General features: G+C 42.7%; 1 protein-coding gene across 1 annotated transcript in view; it reads right to left on the bottom strand.

Moving 5' to 3' along the window:
- Positions 1-4,215: 4,215 nt before the first annotated feature.
- Positions 4,216-21,551, bottom strand: part of ANGPT1 (angiopoietin 1) — a 162,086-nt gene continuing 144,750 nt past the window's right edge. The window contains exon 9 of the mRNA XM_066625014.1: positions 4,216-7,790. Within this exon, the coding sequence (XP_066481111.1) occupies positions 7,630-7,790 (161 nt within the window). The 3' untranslated portion in view covers positions 4,216-7,629. The remainder of the gene's footprint in view (positions 7,791-21,551) is intronic.

Here is a 21,551-nt window from a genome sequence, read left to right as displayed (position 1 = left end):
AGCTGCTGGGCAGGACGGACCCTAGTGGGGGGAGAGATATGGTGTTTTGCCCTGAATAGGTGGGAAGATGAGTCACTAGAAAGCGGGAACGGCTGTGTGGTTGGAGAAGGATCCAAGTCTACTTTATGCTTCACTTTCGAGCGGGAATGTTTCAATTCCAAGCTATGCAAAATAACAGCACGAGGCTATGTAATGGGACCTTTGACTGATCATGACTTAGGATTGAAGCCTAAATAAATTATGCCACGTCTGGCCATGATATCACTTCCGGTGGGTCCCGACAGATTATCAGTCTAAAAAGTGGGTCCCAGTGCTAAAAGGTTTGAGCACCACTGTTCTAGACAGTTTGCACAACTGTTTGAGCGTGGCCATGTCCCAGATGAAACGGTTCCCATTTTTTTTCTGGGAACAGTCCTTCATTTTCAAATTGAAGCAAAGCAAGTGCTATGTGAATATTCTTTCAAGTCACTGGAAGAGGATCGACTCTGGTTTTATGAGGATAGAATTTTCTGTGACCATTATTCCAGTGGAATCATATTCCCAGAAGGGGGAACATACAATAACATACAATGGACGTGAGACAAAATCTAAAGCCAAAACCTTTCAGAGGAGAAAATAAAAGTTTTGCCTCACAAAAGGAAAAGAAAATATACATCAAGGAGTTCTGCTCCATTACCCCAGAGAAAATAAATGAGCAGTTCAATGATGCATCTGAACATGAAGAAATTGGAGATTTGTAGTTTCCTTGACAGCAGACAGAGCTTCTAAATTTAAGCATGAAAGGGATGCTGGAGAGCGAATCTACATCTAAACATGGAAGAATAAATATTATCTGAAGTTGATTTATCTGACTGATGGGTTCCTGACTCAGGATAGAAATATGGACTGTTTTTCGAGTCGTCACCACCAAAACCTCTTTCAGAAAGAAGACGTTTTCTGGGTTTTGTCATGAATTTTAAAACATGATGTCCACAGACATTTCAGTATACAAATAGCAATTGCACAAGCTATACATACATATTGGCCGGCTGTTCAGTTCTGTAAGTGAAAGATGTGTAAATGGAACATTTAATTTCCCTCACTTTGGAAATCAAATAATTACTTCTGAATTCAGTGGAGATTTTCCTGCTCACTTAGGTCAGAACCGGTAGTCTAGCACTATCATGTGGTATGACCCTATTGGCTGTAGGGTGCAGACTGCATGTTTGCCTACTCCACTTTCAGAAATATCATGTGGTATAGCCCTTTCTGGATGCCACTCTAGGCTATAAGGTAGCCTAAATCCAGAAAAGGCTGTGCCATGTGACGTTTTTGGAAACTTGGCATGCATCTTTAATAACATGCCCAATATCAGGGCTAGTGATTCACAGACATGATGTATGTGCCATAACAAACATTCCAAATATGCAGGTTCTAACTGTATTTTATAGCATTTATATGTTGATTTGAAATGTGAACTGCTTTGAGAGTGCCTAGAAGTCCAAAACGTAGGCAACAGATGTAGTATCCCTGGGATGTAGGGAAATATTTTGCGCATTTCATTAGTGATATAAGACCATCTCATTGCCCAGCTGGTTTTATATGATCTTGATGAAACCATCCCCATTAAGTCCCAGCACAGGAGAGATTATAGTCTCAAGAGGAGAACCTGGAGGATATGGGTGCCCTAATGCTAAAATACCCTGTTTTCTCTGTTTCCAATATCCTTTGCAGAGTTAGGGCCCAATCCTATACAATTTTGCATTGCTGATGCAACCATGCCAATGGGGCATGTACTGCATCTTGCAGTGGAGGGGCAGTTTTGGAGGCCTCTTCAAGGTAAGGGGACATTTATTCCCTTACCACAGGGATGCATTTCAGCTGCATTGGCACTGGAAAGTTGGATAGGATTGGGCTCTTAGACATTAGTCTAAAATGATATTTTAATACATTTCTAACTGTATTTTATAGTATTTGTATGTTGATTTATAACTTAAACTGCTTCGTGGGCACCCAGAAGTTCAAAAAAGTGGGGTATAGATGTAATAAATAAATAAGGCTGCAATCCTACCCACACTTCCCTGGGAGTACACCTTACTGACTATAGGGGGACTTCTTCATAGAACTGGGTTCATTATACATATGTCCCAGGGATAAAGTCCTTTGCAAACCACATGGCAATAATGTGGATTCTAATGCTTAGCCTAGCAGGATGTTGATTGGAGAGTGATGCAATTGACGCTTACCTAATACTTTCTGCATGCGATACAAGGACATCTGCAAGAGGGATCTGAAGGCCTTAGGGATGGACCTCAAGTGGGAAACCCTGGCCTCTGAGCAGCCCGCTTGGAGGCAGGCTGTGCAGCATGGCCTTTCCCAGTTTGAAGAGACACTTTGCCAACAGTCTGAGGCAAAGAGGCAAAGAAGGAAGGCCCATAGCCAGGGAGACAGACCAGGGACAGACTGCACTTGCTCCCGGTGTGGAAGGGATTGTCACTCCCGGATTGGCCTTTTCAGCCACACTAGACGCTGTGCCAGAACCACCTTTCAGAGCGCGATACCATAGTCTTTCGAGACTGAAGGTTGCCAATACAAATACTTTCTGCAAAGATGCTGAAGTTTCATGTGGACAGGCCCATCACAGACTATACAATCTTACTTTTAAAGTGCTAGTTTACCTGTTGGTCTCTCCCAGGCCATTATGCAAACATTGCAGAAGTCACAGTTGTACAACAGAGTGTAACAGCCAGTCACCCTCTTTGTAGTGTAATGTCAGACAGCCCGATCCTATCCACACTTTCCTGGGAGTGAGTTCCATTAACACTAATGGGACTTACTTCTGAGTAAACATGCATAGAATTGGGATGAGAGACAGTTTTTAAAAAACTGTGACAGAATTGAATATTCTGACTTTTCCTGAAGAACATTTAGCAGAAAAACCATGAGGGCTGCAACATTTCTTCATTTAAAAAAACACCTGTGTCCTACTTTCACCTAAGAGCCCTGCTGGATCAGACAAAGGCTCATTGAATCCAGCTTCCTGTATCTCACAGTGGCCCACCAGTTTCCCCAGAGAGCACAGATGACAACAAGATACCTGCATCCTGGTGTCATTCCATTGCACCTGGCATTCTGAAGTAGTCTGCTTTTAAAATCAGGAGGTTGTACATACCCATCATCACTTGAAACCTGTGATGGACTTTTCCTCCAGAAATCTGTCCAACCCCCCTTTAAAGGCATCTAGGCAAGATGCCATCACCACATCCTGTGGCAAGGAGTTCCACAGACTAACTACAGGCTGGATTAAAGAAATACCTAAAGAGGTCCATCCTGTCTTGCTTCTTCTACCTACTGGCACTTCCTTTCATGCCCCAGGACGTGAGCTGAAGGGTATACATACTGAAGCTATGCTAGGCTAGGTCTGGTAAGTGCATGGAAAGGAAATTTTTTGCACACTGTTTGATGGAGAAGGTCAGGTATACTGTTGTAAACAGGAAATTTCTAAATTATTATTTGCATATTTCACAATCATTAAAAAAAACAAAAATTTCAGCTGACTGGGCATTTCTTCTCCCCCAGTCAGTCTTCATATTTAGTTTCAAGGCATATAAGGGCTTCTAGCTGTTATTCTTTAGTGGCATGGCCCATTAGCTCTATTGGGATGGCATATTAGTGCTGTTCATGAGAGGCTAAAATGCACCAATTCATTGCATTGTGGCTGGCTTTTATATAGATAAAAATGCTCGGCTGGCTTGAATTTGTGCAACGAACAAGTCTAATTAAGCTTAAGTACCATGGAAAATGTGAAAAATCTGGTACAAAGAGATGCTGAAAATGCTGAACCATCCTTGTAGTACATCTGCGAAACAATAGCTGCATTCTCAGCAGATGAAATTAAAGTTAGTGGAGATTGGTCACAGCTCGACTTTATGAATGAAAGATTAATTAAAGAATGAAAAGTCATTAGGGAAGGAGAAACAAGTGATTTCGCTACATTTGATTCAAGTCATACAATAATCAGTTGGTTGGAATGCATTTGTGAGCACAGCAAATGGAGTTATATGTAACCCTAACATAAGAAAAGTTTAATTTGTGATGAGGTTTTAGTTTTGGTCTCTTCACATCACCAGTCTCAACTTCTGAATATTATTCCGCTGAGAAGGAAAATATTAAACTTATGGCCAGATGGCCACAAGAATGTACACTCCAAATAAAGCAAACTAGGGAGCCAACCACTGTGTTTTAAATGTTTTATTATAAAGAATAGGAAGCCATGTCCCCATTTGCTCAAACTGAGATAAATAAACAGTAAATATCATGCTTGTGTTTTGATATTTCTTTTCTTTTTTTTTTCTTTTGCAATATGATCTATACAAGGGCATTCCTGCTTGGGAGACCAAAAAAATTACATCTTTTGAGGAGGACCACAATTTTTGGATAGAAATGAAGACTGCTGGAATGATAGACAAGGCAGTTGTATGAAGGAATCACTGAACAAAGTATTGTGGGGTAACAATCAGCAGAACCCAACAAATTAGCCCCACGGGCAGGATTATGCAAAGAAAAATACTTACAGATATATAAATACAAAGACCTTCTTAATTTGAGAAAAATTGAGTGCCTGCTTGTTCTTTCATGTTTTCATTCAAAATATATGCAACATTTATCCCCATAAATGGAAGAAAGCTGCCTATTATGGATTAAGAGTTTGGATATTCAGTTTTATCACACACAAAATTAGAAAAAAAGTTAATATATTTTATTTCATTAAAAATAGACTCATGCTTTAAGTATGCCCAAGCACTGCGTTCCCATTTCAGGGCCATTGGGGGAGGGGGGGAACACACCATGTACAGCTATGTGCACAGTTACATGTGAAGTTAACTGTAGGACTTAATGGTCTGGGAAAACCAGAACCCTGATCCTGCACATCAAAAAGAAGGGAACCCACAGACATATAAGGGATAGGTAACTCCATAGCCACAATACAAGGTAGGGTAGTTGCAAGTCGCTCAGTCGCAAGTATATATGTTTTGCATATGAAAGGAACTTGGTACCCTCACATTGCCAGATAGGGTTGGGATAGACCCCCTTCTGAAACCCTGGAAGGCCACTACGTGACCATGCTGAGTAGACAAAACAGGCCTCACTCAGTATAAGGCAGCTATATATGTTCATAATGCGGAATATTGCTCCTGATCTGAATGTTTGGCTCATCTAATCCAGTCTGTTAAATGTCACCAATTGTATGGGCCTCCTTAGTCCCAGTCATGTAACGTGAGATGCCAGCTCTCATTTCTGGATGACTGAGGAAATCATAAATTAGTTGCTGTGAGGAGGCAACATATTTATGTGAGAAGGCAGAATATTTAGGCATACCAGTTGTTCTCATGATAACAGGAGAACAAGTTACTCTGATTTTTTTTTTTTTTAATCAGACTGAAATATGATAGCGGAGGAACAAATCTGGATGGGAACAGTTTAGTGTGTGCTCCCAGGACTCAGGCTAATGTCACCATAGCTTTCACATGAAAGACAAATCTCAGCAATGGCCTCCGTGTAGAACATGTACATTCAGAATAGCGCGTATAAAACACAGGCAATGTGTGCTTTGGTAAGCTGAGATCCAGTGCCAATAGGACTGCGCATTGTGTTGTCCTTTAAGCAAGAATTTTCTGTGATGACGCTAATTTTGAAAATGGATTCTTTCATAAGACAATCTCTCCTGCCAATTCCATGCCATGAGCAAAGCGTAGTTGATCATGTTTGGGCAGATCGTACCTTTGTTCAGTGCAAGCAGATCATACCATTAATTATGTGGCACATGGGAGCTTTCCATGGGCCAAATAACTGAATCAACTCTGACCCTGACAACTCTATTTATGTGCCAGTCCCCACTCAAATGAACAGAGAATCCATGTGAAGGGGAATTCTAAACATTTGCAGTGCATGGCATTATAAGTACATAACATCAGGTCCAGGCCAGGTATATGTACATGCAAGGCATTAGTGAATCACCTGAGTTCCATTATCTTTCCCCTCCCAAAATGTCTAGCATGGTCACAGCCATCAGTAAAACATCTTTGCGTGAATGGCAAGCTCACATAAGACTGCATTCAGGCAGTGGTGGGTGCACAGATTTCTGAAGCCCAGGCCAAACCTAAACAATGAAAAACAGCAGCTTATCCCTGGACCAAATCCACCAGAGTACTCATTGGACTTTTAATGTGCACATATGGATGATTTTAAACAGAAACCCTACTTCATTAGATCTGCCACAGGTCGCGTTTTGATGTACAAATTAACAGCTTCGCTTACTGTACTTGCACACATGAGATGTGATCTATTTAAGTGCTTAAGCTTTGTGCATTTCAGTGGGAAAGAGTTAAGCATGTGCTTAGCTTTCTCATTGAAATCAAGGCTAATTAATGTGGTTCCTGTTGAGCGGATTGTGCCACCGTATACAATTCATAATGGCAATCATTTTCTTTCTTTCCTTTATCACAGCAGCAACTGAAGCACAGCAAAAGAACTGAAGCAAGAAAAAAAAAGCAAGCTTCCTGCTTGATTTACTCTCAAACTAAGGATGAATAATATAGACAAGAAATGAAGGTCTAATAACAATTTAGAACTAATTAATTCTAAAATGTGCACATGCAAGGAAAAAAAAAAAACACTGTAAAATGAACCCAATCCATTTAAAATATGTGGTTATGCCCTTTGCATACATGCTGTATTTTTGTGTAGTTTTTGGAGTAAAATCCATATGAAAAATAACCTTTATTTCACCTTGTTAAAAAAAATCCTCTGATTTTTTTTTTTTAAAATGCAACATTCAAAATGGTTTTGATACAAGCCAAACCTGTAGCAGTCAGAAAGAAAAATCCCTGGTCTCTTTTGTTATCATGCTATACATCCTAGTTGAAGGGATTATGCCAATTATTGAGATTGCCTACATCCCCTTTCCCCCGGAACCTGCAAGTCAATTGACAATGCACTGCATGTTGGTCTTATCATTCTCTGCTTAGTATGAGTCACAGTCTCTTCATTAGGGGCATGTTTCACATTTGAAAAGGGTTCAGTGAAATATCACCCCAACGTACCATATTGATCCTACGTTAAAGAGACATTACCCTTCTAAATTTTGTTGGCGGATCGCAGACAATGGCTTGAGTGGCCATCCTTGCATTTTTAAGCCATGTGTATACCAATTAAAATAAATACCTGTTGTGCTTTTGCATAGATTCAATGCTGTTTTCACTGTTGACAAGCATCCTTTCCCCATTGATTAGGACTTATTTCTGTTTTCAAATTTTCATTCTGTTTGTGCGTAGTCTGGTAATTCAGCGTCTTTTGTACAAAGAGATAAAAGGTTTCCATTCAAAGGTATTAGATGCATTCATGGCAACTGAACCATAATGTTGTCCATTATCATCACAGCCATCTTTTCTAGTCCAAGCAACCACAATTTCATCCACGTTTGGTGGTGACACCTGTTTAACTGCAGCATGTGATGCGAGATCCAATTACTGCTGCAGTTTTGATGCGTTTAGGAAGCCCCCTCCTTCTGCTTCTGAAGGTTAAGTAAGAAGTTCTTCAGAATACGGTGACCATCCCGCACACGGTCCTTGCGTTTGTTTGCGTTTGTGCTTAGAAGTCTAAGGGCCGGATCATCATAGTGGTGGAACATAAAGAATAACTAGGACCTTTGAAGTAGTGCCATTTGATTCCATTTATTTTTCCATGATGCTGTCCAGCTGAGTAGAACATTCCATTGAGATTGGAAGGGCCGCAGGCATCAAACCACCAACCTGGAATCATTAAGAAGAAAGCAATTAGACCCGTATGCTAACCAACCATGCTCACTAACTGTTCAGATTTGCAACACGAAGTTGGCTGGCAAATACGTACTGTGGTATGGTTTGGCTAACGTTTCTGGAGCTGAGATCAAAAGAACCACACAACTGTGATACGTGCCTCGAGGGCTGGTGTTTCCAAAGAACAGTGCAGCACAAAATGCCAAATAGCGGATGTCCAAAAACAAGTTGTGCAATGATACAGGAGTCTCCTCCTCAAAGGGGAGAGCTACAGCCCAATCCTACTTGCCAGCTACGCTGCACTGTCCTGCTGGCACTGAATCCCGCCAGCCGCCAGCAGTGGCATAGCTAGATGGGGGACAAAGCATTAAGTTTTGCAGGTGCCTGAAGATGCCATGCTAGCAGCTAATGCCTAGCTCCCACTGCCCTGAATAGCTCTAATGGGGAGGGAGAGGGGCTGCTGGCATGGCGCGTTCAGGCACCTGCAAAACTAAGTGCTTTGCCCCCCCTCTAGCTATGCCACTGGCCATCAGTGCAGGTAATTTCTGTGCAGGGGCAGGGTGGGGGGAGGGCAGTTAGAGGGTGTAACAGGGTAGGAAAGAGCAGAACATGGGGCAGATCAGGGCCAGGAGGGTGGGCAGGATCAGTGGAGGTGGCCGTTGTCATTTCCTAACCTCTGTTCTGGGCCTGAAAGCCCTACACGGGGCCTCTTGGACTTGCTGGTGTAGATCTGAGTATCCCCATTGGGCAGGCTAGGGCTCAACACAGGATAAGGGAACAAATGTTCCCTTACTCCAGGGAGACCTCCAGCCTACTCAGTCCCAGTACTGGACACAGCGTGGCCCTGCTGCACCAGAGCTGGATAGGATTGGACTGTCCATCAAAAAATCCCAGCATTCTTGACCAAGTTCTTATGTACAGCTAAAGCAGGTCCTGAATACGGCTACTTTAGTTAGTGCAGGAATATCCAACCAGCAACCAATGGATCAGAGCTTGCTTCCTGGTGGCTCCTAGCACAGATAATACTCAAATTCTTCATTAAGAAAGAGAATGTTTTAAAGTTGCAAGAAATAACAGATATTCCACACTTTGTATTTATGTACTATTTACACTCCTATGGCACTGTTCCACATCAGAATTGGACATAATGAACAGTAATTTCTGTGAAAATTATGAGCACAGGATTTTATGAAAATAAAATCACATAATAGTAAATACATATTATGCCAACAGTAGTAAAACCCAAGTGCTGTTGGAGCTCCTCTGTCAGCACTTGGGCCAGCAAAACAAAAGATTTCACAGTAAAAACTAGGAGAGATGGAGCTTAGTGGACCACTTAGGGAAGGCGTTTCCAGGGTGCAGATGTTCGACGGAGAAGACCCTATTCCCTGTGATCTCCAGCCAAACCCCAAGAGGCATGGCATGTGGAGAAGAGCTTTTCCAGAAGAGCCTAACAGGTGGACAGAATCATAAGAGAGAAGGTGGGCCTTTAGTATTACATCTCTCTTTTTTGATTTCCTATGCAACAGGAAAATGTACACATCTGTATGTTAGAGGATCTCCGGGCATCCTGGATGGTAGAGGCAACATTATTATGTAGCTGGTTTTGCAACAGATGCATTAAAGCCTGCCCTTCCTCCGTGGAGTTTAGGCTGGTGTGAACAGCTCTTCCCACTCCCATTCAATCTCAGCCACAACCCTGTGATCAAGGTTGAAGTGAGAGAGAAGACACCCAGTGAGCTACATGGCTGAGCAGGGATAGGAAACCGGTGTTTCCCAGCCTTAGTCTAATGCTCCAAAGCATTACACACTGTCCCTCTCCAGAGAGACTTCCAGAGACTTTGGAACTGCTCTCCTCACAGCCCAATTCACAGCCTATGGAACAGCTTTACGTGAGGATGATTCACTTCCCAAAACACAAAGCCATTCTGTGCTTCCTGAATCAACTCAGGCATTTCTGCGTTTGCTAGCAGTAGGTCCCAAGATGCCTGCCTGTGGACTCCGAGGGGAAAGAGCTGGAAGATGTTGCATTGACATGGTCAATCAGAGTAATCGGTAAGAACACAGGCCATAACAATGCTGGAGACTGAGTACTTTGCAGGCAGAGAATGCAGGTTGACTCCTCAGTGTCAGAGGTTACTTTGATCTTCAGTAGCTAAGGTTTGGGGGAAACTCCTGCCTGACATCCAAGACAGCCATTGACAGAGCCCTTGACAATGGCTCAATGATCTCACAGGCTTCATACACTGATGGCTACTAACAGGGCCTAGGAGAGGGGGGTAAAGGGGGTAATTTGTACCCGGGCCCAGGGTCAGAAAGGGGGCCCAGGAGCCAAAAGAGGGGGCCCAGAAACTTCCTGGGATCTTACATTTTCCAATCTCACTCAGACTCACTGCCCACGTGGGATGCACATGGCACATGGCAGCAGCTACTGCCAGAAGCCACATGCACCAGGCCCAGGAATGCATACATTCCTTAACAGTGTCACATCTGGGAGGAAGCTGGCCTGCTTCAGGAGGTCTTTGGCTTGTGGATATGCTTACAATGGATGGGAGTTCAGAGACACAGCTGTGGGGCTACAGCTGCTGCAGAAGTGGTGTCCACCCCCATTCGTCCACCCCCACTCTGTTTCACCTCCTTCGTCTTTGGGAAGGGCCCCAAAGAAACTTTGTACCCCCTGATATAATTCCTCTTGGAGGCCCTGGCTACTATCACTTGGTGAGTTCTGTCAGTTTCAGTATGACATCTATATGTGAAGGCATCACACAGGTTGTTGATTGGAAATCCTCCCCCTACAACCAATTTAAAAAGCATGACTACTCAAGGAAAAAAAAAATCCCAAAATATTACTGCTTAGAAGGTTACAATTATGTAACCTCAAATTCTGCATCTGAAAGATTTATTTTTTCTTGATTGCTTAAATATCTGTGGCCAAACTTTAAAGAGGTAAACATGGCCAAATAAATCATTCAGAAACAAATATTTACACACTCTTTTTTAGAGATGGCATGGAAAAGAAATTAACTTGAGAAATCTGAACTAGCCTTAATTAGAATTTAGGGAAGAAGGAAAAATAAAGTTTAGATTCCCAAATGGGCAAAACAAAGCCTTATGAGAGCATGCATGCTTGGGAAAATTCCTCAGTGCTGGTTTTCATTTTTTAAGTTCCTAGCCCCTTGGGTGGCAGGAAATACTTTGAAAATCTGTCTGCATTTTGAGCTCTACTATTACATAGTATGATAAACTGAATTTTTTTTCTATAATTTATAAATTAGCCTGACAGTTTCAGAACCCTTAGCAATACTGTTATCAGCCTTCAGCTGCAATAATCCTACCTGGGAGTAAGTTTCATTGAACACGCATAGGACTGGGCTGTTAAAGGCATAGCATTAATGAAGAAATTGAATAAACTGGATTAAAAAATAGTAGCTGAAACAACCTTTCATTTATCCCTACTTCAAAATTAATCTTTTTTTTTAAGCTTCTATCTTTATTCCCTACCCTGTACCAGTGGTTCTCACACGTTTAGCACCGGGACCCAGTTTTTTTTTAACAATCCTTGGCTTCAATCCTGCCCACACTTACCCAGGAGTAAGTCCCATTGACTATCCTTCTTAAAAGTACAGGTCTCTAACATTTCCCCAAATGCAGTCACATACCACGGGAGCACCAAGTCTAATGTATTAAAAATAAAATACTGAAATGAATGGGGACCCACCTGAAATTGGCTCACGACCCACCTAGTGGGTCCTGACCCACAGCCTGAGAAACACTCTCCTATACTATTCAGTTATAAGAGGCACTTTTTCAAGTGGGTTCTCCTCTTTTATTTAGCAGGGGGAGAGTAACTGGACCACCTCACCCCAGCAGGGTCTTTTCTAGTGGCTGTCAGCTGGTGTTCTGCATCTTTTTAGACTGTGAACCCTTTTGGGACAGGGAGCCATTTGTTATTTGATTTTCTCTGTAAACTGCTTTGTGAAAAGCCTAGTCATCATCATCATCATCATCATCATCAATTTGCTCATATTTGTTCCTTATTACTCTTGCTTTTCTCCAGAGGTGTCCCAAGTGCTGTTTCACCCGGTGTGGAGCTTACCTTCAGCACTTCAGCATTCTGGAAGTTTGGGGATGATGTAATGACATAATTAAGTCTCTCCCCCCCCCCCATCATCTGGGTTATTGCATTACTTTTAATACAACCAAATCACCTCTGGATGCCCTCCATGATCTCAGACTCACTCCAGGCACAGTCATCTTGTGTTCTTGTAAGCAAATGGCAAAAACACAAAAAAAGGTGAGAACATGAAGCAGCTGGGCCCAAATGGAGGCTCTGGTGGTGTGATGTCACCCCCTTCTGTTGTAATGGGGGTGTGATGTCACCTCTCACCAGCCATACCCCTGTCATGACTCCACTGCTTCTTTCCCACCATCTCTCTGTCACTCACTAACTTTTTCATTCCTTCTCACATTATATTAAATCTTGCACTATCAAAATTTAGATTGTAATCTCTTTTCTCCCTTCTTTTCTTCCCTGTACCTTATTTCAATCTTCCTTCTCCCCCAACTATTTTGCCAGATAAATACACGGGGGATGCATGAGAGAAATTTTGCTGAGCCTTACTGAAATTCTTCAGCTCCCCTGAAAAGGCCTTGGAGGTGATGCTTGAAGAGAATCTCCCAAATTGGTTTGGAAGTTTGGCTTAGGTGAAACTTCAGTGATGACTCTAAGGTCCAAGCTAGAAATGAGGTGGAGGATTCATGACTGACATCTTATTGCACTTTTTGTTTGGTTAAAAGCAGCCATGCAGGACGGGTGCGGGCAATTTTGATTAAGCCTGTGGTACAGGAGAGAGTGGGGATAAGCCTTTCCCCCCAGCAGTTTCCACAATTGAAATCCTCACAAAGCTCTAAGCTGAGAAAGTGGGAGACAAGTTCAGTGCAGGTGACTGTCTTTGACATCACATTCAGGAGCATTGTTTAAGTTGGGGAAACAGCATTACCACTGAAATGTCACCTTAACTAAAATTCAAAGCTGATTTGGGAGTTTCTCCGAAAGCAACACATCAGAAGGCTTTGGAGGAAAGCCCAAAGGATTTTGGTAAGACTACTGAAATTTCTCTCACAGGTTTCACATATCCCCAATTTATTTATTTGGAAAGAAGATGGGGGAGAAGGAAAACAGCCCCTTCCCCCAGCACCACAGCTCCAGTTCAAATCCCTCTGCCCTGCAGCTTTTTAACTCAAGAGAAAGACCGCAAGAGATCTGATCATGGATCTCTTGCATCACAACTTGTTTGGCTTTCATCTAAATTGCTCCTTCTATAGAACACTATCCAGAGCTACCTGAAGGATTCAGAGCTGGAAGCAAAGAAACGTATATTGTGCCTGATTGAGGCTAGAATCCTAAACACTCACACGGGAGTGTTGGACAAAAGAACAGACAAAAGAAAATATTTACCCTGTGTGTAATTAATCTGTGGAACTTGCCACAGGATGTGGTGATGGCACATGGTCTAACTGCCTGTAAAAGAGGATTGAACAGATTTACAGAGGACAAGTCAATCAGAGGTTACAAGCCATGATGGATATGAAAAGGTCCTGGTTTTAGAAGTAGGCTATCTCAGAATGTGAGATGCAAGGGAGGGTGCCAGGATGCAGGTATTGTTCTCTTGTATGCTCCCTAAGGCATCTGGTGTGCCACTGTGAGATACAGGAAGCTGGACTAGATGGGTCTTTGGCCTGATCCAGCAGGGCTCTTCTTATGTTCTCATTGGAGTAAGTCTTACTGAACTCAACGGGACTTATTTCTGAGTATACAAGCATAGGCTTTCACTGCAGGACTACAAAATGTTTCCTCTTACAAGTAGGTTTGGCATCAAAATTTCGAGAAGGTGAAAAATGAAAAAATTTCAGGGCCCCTCTTAAGGAGAATAATCCAAAAATATTCAGGTGAAGCCAAACCAGTTCCTATGCAACAAGCAAACTTTTTCAGGGTGTGTGGGTTTGCACATTTGGACTTCAAAGGAGGTCAGCATTCGCAGGGTCCCTTGCAGTGTGGAGGGTGGATAATAAAGCAGCAAGCTTCCCCTCTCCAAAGGAGAACTCGCCAAAATTTTTAAAATCTTGGTATTTTTGAATAATGTCATCATGTTATATATCAATCGATGTGTAATTTCATGCAGAAGGCAGTGAAATAAACTGCATTGAAATATCTCTATTCGACCAAAAGTTAGAGCCAAAAAACCAGCAGAGGCGAGGGAAGGGTACATAATCACACCCACTGCCCAGGGCATTGCCCCGCCCTCTGTATGAAAGGCAATCCATCCTAGGGTGATGCGCTGGCATCCTGCACTGGGTGACCCATGCCACTGATCCCATGGAATTACATGAAGTCCTCCAAACTGAGCTGCTTATTGGTGTGTGTGTGTGTGTGCGTATGTGTGTGTGAAGAAAAAAAAAAAGAATTTCAGCTTCTGTGTTCAAAGTTCCCCATCCAGTGGAGTTAAAAATGGAATCCTTTTTTTTGTGGGCTGAATGTATTTCCTGTACGGCCCCTGCATTGTGTCAGTGCATGTTGTCTTCAGCAGTCTCTCGTAAGGAAAATGGTCCTTGTTATTGTTTAACCACTGGGTACATTTGTAACTCTGATTAGCACATAGCTCCAAGGTTTACACTACTCTGTGCAATCAGACCAGGCTGAATTTATGATTTGAACCTTGTAAAGTTATTTCTTTTATTTTTTGAACGATACTTTGTGGGTTTTCCTCCTTTTCTTTTTTTTTCCTGAAGTAACACTTCATAACACAATCTTTGGGGAAGGATTGGTGCCAAATACATTATGGCATTCTGCTATTTTGATACAGTTGACCTCTCTTTGATTACAGAGCTATACCTCAGGGGCTAATAACCAAAGAGAAAGAAAGTTGTGCAGCTGATGTTTGACGGTAACGAGAGCATAATCTTGTAGAAATTTAAGACAAAGCTAAACATGGAAAAATCTAAGCCTCGTATTTCAGAGCTGGAACCCATAAGCAGCTTGGCTCCGCTTACCCTGCCGAGAGTATGGACCAGGAAGCAGGATCTATTACCATTGTACTTCACAACAATCATAGCATGAAAGATTGACTTTATTTGGGAGAGTTGTTTTTTTTTCTCAGCAAGGCAACTGAATCATCCTTCAGGAACAATCAGCTGAAGATGTGGCTTCTTCTAAGCACTTCCGACTGACTTCCATAACTACCAGCCCAATCCTTTCCTCTCCCCACTCAACCCCCTTTGGCAGCGCTGCCAAAAATGAGTGCACTGTATCCAGCTTTGGGGGGGGGGGGGAATGGATCAGGAGGCTTTGGAGGGGAAAGGGGATTTGAATCCCTTACACCTCCATAAGCCTCTCAGTCCGCAATAGGTCTCCTTGGACCTGCGCTAGCTCTTTAGCTGGTGCAAGTCCAAGGAGAGAAAGGGGGTGAAGAGGCTACCATGGTGGGGATAGAACCCAGCGTGCCCCAACACTGCTGGATCCACCCCCTCCTGCAGCTTCCCCATCCTCCACTCTACCCTCCTCCCTGCCCAAATTTTCCCACTCCCTGCCCCCATTCTGCCCTTCCCCTCCCACCTCCCCCCAGCATCCTACCTGCCTCAGTGAGCCCAGTGCACTCTCCTGGCAGGCGCAGGGAGGCTTCTTCTTTCCTGCCAGTGCTCCTGCAGCGTGCTACTTTATGCACTGCCAGAGTAGCTCTTACAGTCACTGCCAGCAGAGTGCACATTCTGTTGGTGCCTGGCCCAACCGGCTTGGTCCATTAGAGACCAATCCTAACCCCCACGATCTCCTGCCATGCAGCCTTGCTGAAGGAGCTTGAGCTGCATGGTGAGTTAAGGACCAGATGGCCTGTGAGAGGGAAGGGAAAATTTTTCTTCCCTACCTCCACGTAGGCTACCTGGTTGCCATTCGGTGTGTCCTCAGACCCGTGCCAGCTATTTTGCTGGCATAAGTCCAAGGAGAGGTAGGAGGCATATTGGGTTGGAAATGCTGCTGCTGAGATCTAGCCCTGAACCACCCCTTCCCCCATCCCAAATCTCTCCTGAACTGCCCTTAACCTACTCCTGCTGGCAGCTTACATGTGGTGGCTCCATGTGTGGTGGGTCCACAGAGTCATCATCAGCTCATTGCACATGATGGCAGCACAACAGTTGCACCATCGTTCGAGGACACACAGAGGCAGATCTAGAGATTTGATGACATAGGCCCTGAATAGGATTGGGCTGTAGGTCACCTTTGGGGGTCTTGAGCACTATGAACTTCTTCACACATGCCCTTGTTGACTGTGACATCAAGTAAACGCCTGCTTGTTTGAGTGAGCCATCACAGTTTAATCACAACAGATGCTTCAGATCAGGGGTGTCCAAAGTTTTTGGCAGGAGGGTCACATTGTCTCTCTGACACTGTGTCAGGAGCCAGGGAAAAAAAGAATTTACATTTAAAATTTGAATAAATTTACATAAGTTTACATAAATGAATATATTAAAGATGAACTTATATGAATGAATGAAGGTCTTGCAATAGCTCAAGGCCTATAAAAGACCTTGCACAAAGCAAGGATGGCCTTTCCTTTGCTGCCACTATTGCATCACGGATGTGAAACAGCAAGCAGTGGAGGAAGCCCTCATCCCACAGCTCACGCAAGAGGTCTCATGCCGAGAGCAGTTGCGTCGGGCCAGTGTGGGCTTCAACAAATCTCCCGAGGGCCAGAGGCTCATTGGAGACTGGGGGCTCCCTGAGGGCCGCATTGAGAGGCCTTGAGGGCCGCATGTGGCCCCAGGGCCGGGGTTTGGGCACCCCTGCTTCAGATGACGCAGTGCTAATTAAACTCATTTTTTTCCGTGGAGAGTCACAGCCCAATCCTATCCATGTCTACTCAGAAGTAAGTCCCATTACAGTCAATGGGACTTACTCCCAGGAAAGTGTGGATAGGATTGGGCTGTCAGAGAGTTGTTGACTGTTGAGACAACAAGTAGTATATATGCATGTGTGAACCAAGCCTGAGTCAGTAAAAAGTACAGATAAGAAACAGGCTCCAGAATGTTGATAACGTCTAAACTTGGCTGCCTGTCACAATTCTAGATTTCCCTCATGTTTTCAAATATTTAGCAGTCACTAAGGTGTCAAAGATAATCAAAGTATTTGTCTACTAAAGGAAAACTATTGGCGTAGCTTGTTTTACAGCACTTTGCTTTGAGTGCTTCACTAATACAGCACTTTTGAATTACATTAATGTTTATAATTTTTGTGTAATGTAATGTAATTATAATGTTTATAATTTTTGTAGCATTTTTTTATGTTTACATCTTTTTTCAGCCTAGTGCTATTGCACACTTAATAAGTGATAGTGTAAATATGTTTTTAGGCTTTTCTGTGCAAGTGAAAAAATAGGCTGTGATTTTTCTTTAAGGTAATATTTGCTTTATGGCAGTGGTCTGGAACCTAACCTGCCATATTAGCGAGGTATTCCAGTATATACATTCCTAAAGAACAAAGAAAACTATTTTTCTCTGAATGCTACTTATCGTGATAGACCTCAAACAGTATTGGTAGATTAGTGAATAATTGTACAAAATAATGAGAATAAATCCTGGAACTGCTTCCTCTTCCAAGTCCTGCAGTCTAATTCAAATCAATAGTGTAACTGACTAGCCTGGAAGTTTCTGAGCTCATCAATTTCACCTTGAAAACTATGGTAGTATCAGGAAGATGCTATCTAACTATACCATTAATGTACTGTTATGCTTCTTAATGCTATTAATAGAAGAATGCTATTCTTCTATTTTTTTGCTTGTTGCTTTTGCTATTTTAAAAACAGAGCAAATATTGTAATGGCCTGTGCTCTCAATGATAAACATTAATTAAACATTAATCAGTTCATACCACAAATTACACTCTAGAGAACTTTGTATAGAATTGAGGGTGGCTGGGTGAGATGAGGAGTAAATAATTTTTGCCAAGTCTAAATACCTGTGTTTTGTTTACAATACTACTTGAATGCCAGCTGGTTCTAATTCAGTATTCCTCATGAGCAAGAATTCCTATTTATCTGAAGAATGCCATCTTGTACTATGTTTTGTTTGCAAGATGTTTTCAATCTTTTTTTCCTTCTATGAAACTGCCACTGTTAGGGATATGATATTGGGAGCTATGGAGCTTCAGCAGTAAGGTATTCTTTGGGGATGACTCTGGACAAGTTTACACTCACACATGTGTTGCTTGAATTCTGATTGCTTGATCTTTCCACAACCAGTGTGGCATGGCACATTGGTGTGTCACAAAAGGTCCATAGGTCTCTGCATGAGTGTGGAGCACAATGGTTGAAAATCACTGAAAACCTCATCCTAGTTCAGCAGCTCTGTTTTTAGGGCAACTGTCTGTACCTGGTCTCACTGCTAGGGGGCAGGTATCCAGGGGATCCTTGAGTACCATCAGACACCACCTCAAGTATCACTGGTGGTACCCATACCACTGGTTGAGAAACACTTCTACAGACACTTGCGGAAGGACAGACATTTCGTTAATACAGACAGTTGCCCTTGAAACACAGCTACCAAACCGGGAAAAGTCTCCAAGAAGATTGAAGTGACATCACAAGATACAAAGACTAGAGATCACAGAGGTCAGTGTGCCATGAGAACAAAAAAATGTTGAAAATCACTGCTCTACAGTATGCTTGATGACTGGTAGTTGAACGTACAGGCTGAGTGTTTAAAAAAATACTGTTTGACAGTGTATTATATGACTGCTGCAGCTGCTAAATATATGAATGTGAATGGGTGAACCAGCCCTCAGTGGAAATCTTTTGTCCCAAGTTCAGGTCAAACTGGCTAACTGCACATACTAACTTCTCTGTCACTGAAATCAATAGGACTTAAAAGTGCTTTTAACTTTGCCTGGGTCCTGTCCAAGGATAATATTGCCATTACGAGCTCTGCACTTTAGAAAGACTATTCATTAAGGGACGCCCTGTGGTAAAATACAGTCTGGCAATTAATACATTCACATATAGCAATTTGTAATGCAAGAGGTAGCATAAAATATCACAGCAGGTTACCTTGCCGCTGTATGGCCACAGCTATTACACAGTGGTCTTTGGTCCTATATTGCCCAGCGATATGTCATCAACTGAATTTAAGTGCACCTAAAATGCACATTCAAATGAACTGAAAGCCATTGATTACTGCTTTTGGCAGTGCAGCCTTAATATGGGTGCACAAGGTTAAGGAGGAATGTCCCAGAGCACAAGGTTGCTACAGTGATATATCAGTTCCTTTCTCTGTCAGTTGTGATGGTGATTTCGGGCATAACATTAGAGCACCAGAGCCAATGGCTGGAGAGACATGTGTTTGTATGCGTGGGTAGAAAATGATCAAGGTAACAGAGGCAATCAGTTTTAATGTCATTTAAATATATCTGAGGATCCTTAAAATTGTGTTGTTGTTTTTTAATAATACATGTGCTAAGAGCTTCCCAGTACTTTTCTGTGGAAAGGTTTTGATGGTCCAGTGAAGATTGTAAATGCTTTGGAAAGAGACTGTATACATTCTAGAGTTCTGTTGGGAATGAGAAATTATCAGCAAAATCTGAATTAGGGAACCCTTTTTAGCCTCTTCCAAATGTTGTCAAGGTTTACAGCAGAAAGCAACAGGCTGTTGTAGATTTACCTGCCATCACCCCTGCCTGTTCCTCCACAGTTCTACCCGGCCTATCATCTTGATTAGTAAACAGCAGAGATAAATTTCAGATGCAAATATGAATGGAATTTGCTAGAATCAGACCTTTTTACATAAAGGTAATGCTTATATGAAAAATGAAAAGTGAACAATGTTAAAAAGTCTTGCCAAACCCGGAACCCACTATTCCATGCTGTTCTAAATCTTCGGGGGGGGGGGGGGGTATTGCTGTTTTTTGATCCTTTTAATCAACTTTTTAACTTTCTCTGAATTTACCAAGTTCAGAGGCCAAGAATCCATCTCATTCAAATGGCTGTGTTTTTTTGACAAATGATTAAGCTGAAAGTTGCTGTATGATCAATATTAGAATATATGCAAAACAAATTCTATCTTCCATCCATTTTAGATGCCTAGGCACAATCCTAGAAATTATTTGGGCCACCACCTTTGCGTCGGGCTGGGAGGGTTGCAAACGTGCCATAAGGAACTTCCTCAAGAGGAAGCCAGGCCAGTGCTCCAAGAAGTGGAGGCTGACGTAAGCCTCTGCGCCAGCTTCCTGTCTGAGGCTTGTGTCAGCCCAGGTGGGCCGACGCAAGCCGCAAAGGTAGGCGGGGGGAGACGGGGAGAAGGAGGGAGGCATTCCTGGGCGGGGGGAGGGTGGGCAGTGGGTGGCCCCAGGGGCGGGCAGGCAAGGAGAGGGAGGCGGGGCTGGGATCCAGCAGTTATGCTGGATCCCAACCCCTGTTCCCAGGGAGAACAAAGTGGCTTCAAGCCTCCAGAGGTGGTGCAAGTCCGAGGAGATCCATAGGGGCCAACAACCCTTACCCAGGGGTAAGGGGAAAAGTTTCCCCTTGCCTCTGGCTAAGCTGCTTCTGGCCACTATCCTGTGCTGGATAGTTGCCTTGGCTTGCCTGTTCCAGCGCAGAATAGGATTGCATCCTAAGTGAAAAGTCTTCCCCTAAACCATTCTGGGAATTGTAGATTTGGGGGATTGCAGATTTTTTTAAATTACATTTCCTCAGATTTCCAAGATGTCCAGTTAAAACAGCTTATGTAGACCTGCCCCAGAACATTCAACTAACAATTTTCAGACTACATGCATTGGCACATCTCACTGTAGGAAATGGGACAACTCTTGAGTAAGTGGCATGAGAATTATTCCTGAAGGGAACTATTGTTTTTCTGTTGTGTTCCTTAAAGTTGGTCTTGTCCCACTGAAATATGGTTTGAGGTATTCTAAACAGAAAGTGACAGTTAATAAAAGTAGAGATTCAGTTATTGTTTCTAGGTTGAGTTTATCCCTGACCATTTTAGTCTCCATTTTGGATGTTCATTTCTGTTACTTTTCACACAAAATATTCTACTCATCTCCGAGGGAGTGTCTATAAGATCCCCAGACTGTCAAGAACGGGACAAACCTCATGTACATTTTCTACAATTTATAATTAAAGGACTGTCTCCGGGGTTGCCAAGATCAACAGAAAGTCTGATAAGGTTCTCTACTGTCCAGGATACAATTATTTTTAAAGATGAATTGTTTTTATTACATTACTATTGCATCCTTTTCTTTTTTTATCAGCCAGATTGCAGTGACTAAAAAAACGGAATGTATCATTCAGTGTTGTGAAGTGTTTTGAACGGCTATCTCACAGGAAACTGGTTCTACGTGGCAAATCCATGAAAGAAAAAGATTCCCAGCACTTTATTTAGGATTTTTTTTCAATACTAGTAATTAGTACTCCTGGCCCTGAAACCATGACTCAAGCATCATTAGTCATACAGTGACAATGCAGTTAAAGAGGACAAGTATCTCCTTATATGTCCATATTGCTTTTTCTCAATTGGAAGCCTTCCCCATTGAAATCAGTGGGACTTGCTCGTTCTGCAAGTTAGAAACAATCCAGCTGGCAAGCACCTTTGTGGTTACAGTTGATTCAAACTTGTCAATGAATGTGCTCTCCTTTTTGGGAAACTCTATCAATGCAGTAGTAGAAGAGGCTTCACTAGGGTTTGCATCACCTGGTATGAGAGCTCATTGCATCA

This window comes from Tiliqua scincoides, chromosome 4, assembly GCF_035046505.1.
Source record: "Tiliqua scincoides isolate rTilSci1 chromosome 4, rTilSci1.hap2, whole genome shotgun sequence".
Lineage (NCBI taxonomy): Eukaryota > Metazoa > Chordata > Lepidosauria > Squamata > Scincidae > Tiliqua > Tiliqua scincoides.
The sequence above is the reverse complement of the archived record's forward strand: the minus strand, read 5'-3'. Positions and strand labels throughout refer to the sequence as shown.